We start from the raw sequence: 4,532 nt of genomic DNA on the forward strand, positions 1-4,532 counted from the left end.
TTTTTTCTTTTTCTAACCCTATATCTATACCCATGCTATACGTACATACTGTTAATACAATAATCAATGAATCAGGTACAACTGTTGAGCAGGTGTCAGAATGAGCTATATCTAGCTTAATTACATTCTGCATGGTGGGCTACCAACATGAGACAAAATTACAATATATTTATTTAATCATAACCACAGCAATGTTATATTTACGTTCCATCTCTACAGCTTAAATCAAATGGAAAGTAGTTTCCAAAGTGGGTTATGGCCTAAATGATAGTTTGTACACTCTCAGAGTTAATTAACATTGATTTTACAATATAAATTGGGGGTCCTAGAGACAGAAATGCCATCAAAGTTTGGGGACCACTGGCCTGTAGTGAGCTTGCAGATCAGCTATCAATATCTACAAGGGACGTTCAATATTTAGGGACGTTCCAATTCCTAGGGGGATGATTTATCTCCCTACCCCTTGACACTCATTATGTAGGGACAAGGGGAAGGGGCAAGGGCTGAGGGGTAGGGTTAAAAAAGGAATTGGGAAAGGGCCTAAGATTGCCTTTAATCTCACCTCTGCCATGGAATCGATCTCCTCCTTGCCAAACCAATCAGGTTCATACATATCTGCCAGACAGTCCTGTAGTCTCCGCGATGCCTGGTGCATGGCTGACACACACACACACACACACACACACACACACACACACACACACACACACACACACACACACACACACACACACACACACACACACACACACACACACACACACACACACACACACACACACAGAGAGAGAATTCAGTTAATCATTTGATCAAAGTGAGTGCATTCTTTGCCACTAATCATTGATGCAGAGCATACCAAAAAGGCTCCGTTGTGCATAGCAACGCAGATATTACAAAATAGCCCAATAATAAGGCAATAATACACATCAGAAAACATCTCTCACAGACAAGATGTACAGTAATAATATCCTTACTTTTAACTGCCACGAGGTACGCTTTCAAGTCCTTCTGCAATGTCGTGCCCTCCGTCTGGAAGCACAGACACACAAGTGTGTGAGCATTGACCCATTCTGACCTGAGATCAGATTCATACGAGGTTTCCACTGGACACACACTGGTCTGATGAACCCATTCTGACCTGAGATCAGATTCTAAAAATGTCAGTCGTTCTTCGATTTTTCAAAAATAGCAGATCTACAAGCTCATAGCGCGCCACCGAGTGGCGCGCTATGAGCTTGTAGATCTGCTATTTTTCAATAGCTAAAGCATAACGCAATGCTAACACCAAAAGGGGTTCCCGCGCAAAATGGCTCAAGAGTCATGGCATTTGTGTCATGGCACGTTCTCAAACAATGTTCACGTCGAGGACGCTCAAATCGATGCTCGGTATTTGGCCCGACTGAAAATACTTTGTGCTAGAGGGCGTATTCAAGTATAGCTCATCTACTGTATGAGCTTCATTTTTATCACGTATCATCGAGCATTGCTTCTCTGACCTGGAGTTGTCCTGGGTCGTCTGCTTCGGCAGTACTCTACTGTACTCTACTGTACTGTACTGTTCCCCCACCCCATTTTCCCTCACTGTATATTGTATCTTTTCCCTTTTTTGCTTCCCATATGATGAATTTAGCTACATAGAAATGTCTATTTGTATGTCTCTAAATGTTTGTATGTCTTTAAATGTTTTGATGAATTGAACAATGTGGACCCTGTTGTAAACAAGTGTAATGCTTAATTGGGTCGTCCACTCACAGTTGACAGTCTTTGTATTGAGTTTGTGCTTAAAATGTACTGTAAATTCTACAAACTGTTAATAAATATTTCAATCAATCAAAAAACTGGGTCGTCTGCTTCGGCAGTACTCTCTTCTCTGTAGTGTATAGGCTACTCATCGTTTCATTGTACAGATGTTAGATGTTAGATGTACTATTTCTATGTATTTGATGTATTACCGTGTGTTGGTCTTGCTTACTGTAAATCACTCTGGATTAATGCCTAAATTGTAACGTTAACGTGCTTCACAGGAAACGCACAGAGCCATGTAAATAAAAGAGCAACATACTGTAGGCCTACTGTATATTACTGTACAGTAGGGGAACAACAAAAAGCATGTCTAGTAGCGAAAGTTCCCAGAAAGTGAGAGTAAGAGGCTCTGACTGACCATCTGTTTGTTGAAGTTCGCCACCAGCTCTTCAAAGGCCATGTCTCTGGTCTCGTCTGCTTTGCCCAGCTTCTGCATAACCTGAGAAAAGACACAACGCAGAACACAACACCTCAAATACAACCACCATACTACTGGAACGTTCATTCATACTTCTGTATGTATTTCTTTTTATTTTCTTTCTTAACCGCGTAAACGCTTTGTATAGCGCCCAAATCCTACATTTGTGGCACTACTGGTTGCCGACAGTCGGGTTGTAGTTAAGACGTGTGCTCCAGGAAGTGATGTCCAAACATGTGCGTAGAGTTGGTATAATGAGGATTTATTATCTGTTTCTGCAGGCCTAGTCACTACAGCATACATATAAATAAATGCAATAAACGTAAATGATACAAACAGCCTCCTAAACACAGTCTGAACACTGTTTGCCTCTCGTCAGCAACACCTGCTGCTTGATTGAGACCTGATTAAGTACCCTTCCAACCTTCACATTGACCACACCCCTCAGTGGACATCATTGGCCACAATTAGGAGACTCAAATGGCGCTTAAACCAGTGGTTTAAAACCTTTTTCACATCAAGGTCCATGATTTATTCTGCATTTGAGCCACGGACCACCATTTGATGAGATTTAGCCTCTCAGACCCAAGACGTAGAATGTTGGATAATATTCCATGCTGTATTGACGTGGTATACCCATTAATGTAGGAGAGATAACAGGCCATCAAAATAACAATTATTCCACATTCTCTAATTGTGTAAACCTCTTGTAAATTAAGTAATGCAGATGTTCAACAGCAATATATTAACTCGTGAGAGCGTAACAAGGAAACCTTCACTTTACACTTTTACAAAGATCTAATAAGGGTCCATTTGGTTACCAACGCCTCTATCATTTAGCTGACTGAGGACCACCTGTTTCATAGTTCTGCGTACGGTCTGTGTCACACGGTGGAAATTGGGTGACCACCAGATGTCCCCCTTTGCGTGGGACAGTCCCTCATTTCCAAGACTTTTCAGGCGTCCCACAAACTGAGACCCTGTCTGTCCCACATTGTGACTGACAGGCATCAGTGTTCACATTGAGACCCTGTCTGTCCCACATTGTGACTGACAGGCATCAGTGTTCACATTGAGACCCTGTCTGTCCCACATTGTGACTGACAGGCATCAGTGTTCACATTGAGACCCTGTCTGTCCCACATTGTGACTGACAGACATCAGTGTTCACATTGAGACCCTGTCTGTCCCACATTGTGACTGACAGGCATCAGTGTTCACATTGAGACCCTGTCTGTCCCACATTGTGACTGACAGACATCAGTGTTCACATTGAGACCCTGTCTGTCCCACATTGTGACTGACAGACATCAGTGTTCACATTGAGACCCTGTCTGTCCCACATTGTGACTGACAGACATCAGTGTTCACATTGAGACCCTGTCTGTCCCACATTGTGACTGACAGACATCAGTGTTCAAATTGAGACCTTGTCTGTCCCACATTGTGACTGACAAGCATCAGTGTTCACATTGAGACCCTGTCTGTCCCACATTGTGACTGACAGGCATCAGTGTTCACATTGAGACCCTGTCTGTCCCACATTGTGACTGACAGGCATCAGTGTTCACATTGAGACCCTGTCTGTCCCACATTGAGAATCAACTGCTATAGAACAGTCAGAAAGATCTTCTGTTATGGGGGTCACTGCTTTACACCACTGTGGTGTGTGTGCATGTGCATGTGTGTGTGCGTGTGGTGTGTGCGTGTGCGTGTGCATGTGCATGTGCGTGTGTGCTTGTGCGTGTGTGTGTGTGCTTGTGCGTGTGCGTGTGTGTGTGTTCCGGTGAACTCCCTGACTCGACAGAAAACCAAAGCTAGTTTCTAAAAGGTCAGGAAAATAAAAGGCCTAAAATAAAACTACCGCCAAACAGGAAGTGGGAACTGCGTTTTACGGCTAAAGAGGAAGATGGCCATGAAGAAAAAGGAAGAATATATATTATAGGACGTTATATTACTGTATTGTCTCCATCTCATGTCAGACATTAGAGACGTTATATTACTGTATTGTATTATAGAGTCCACTTCCAACGTACATTTTCTTCATTTATTAAAAATTTAAAAATGTTTCCAAAGTGTGAAAACTCAAACAAAAACGGTAAAAGAATAGTTTCTGGTCTAACCTTCCACTTCGAACAACTTGTACTGAATGAAGTCACCGTGACCCTGGCTCATTAAATACAGGCCTATACTCAATAAACATCTTATTTAACCCATTTAGGCCTGACGTCCAAGTAAAAAGAAAGTCTTCTAAATCCTGACAGTTTTCTGAAATGCCTCATGTTTCTAGGCCTATATCACTCAATATTTC

At 42.3% G+C, this 4,532-nt stretch overlaps 1 protein-coding gene across 1 annotated transcript in view; it reads right to left on the reverse strand.

The window, feature by feature from the left end:
• bin1b (bridging integrator 1b) overlaps positions 1–2,239 on the reverse strand; it is a gene marked incomplete at its 5' end in the record, with an annotated part of 30,979 nt that extends 28,740 nt beyond the window's left edge. The window contains 3 exons of the mRNA XM_083758977.1: positions 563–657; positions 975–1,029; positions 2,162–2,239. Coding sequence (XP_083615103.1) covers positions 563–657; positions 975–1,029; positions 2,162–2,239 — 228 coding nt within the window. The remainder of the gene's footprint in view (positions 1–562; positions 658–974; positions 1,030–2,161) is intronic.
• Positions 2,240–4,532: the final 2,293 nt, after the last annotated feature.

The sequence above is a fragment of the Protomyctophum parallelum genome (assembly GCF_964188405.1).
Source record: "Protomyctophum parallelum genome assembly, chromosome: 23".
NCBI classification, from domain to species: domain Eukaryota; kingdom Metazoa; phylum Chordata; class Actinopteri; order Myctophiformes; family Myctophidae; genus Protomyctophum; species Protomyctophum parallelum.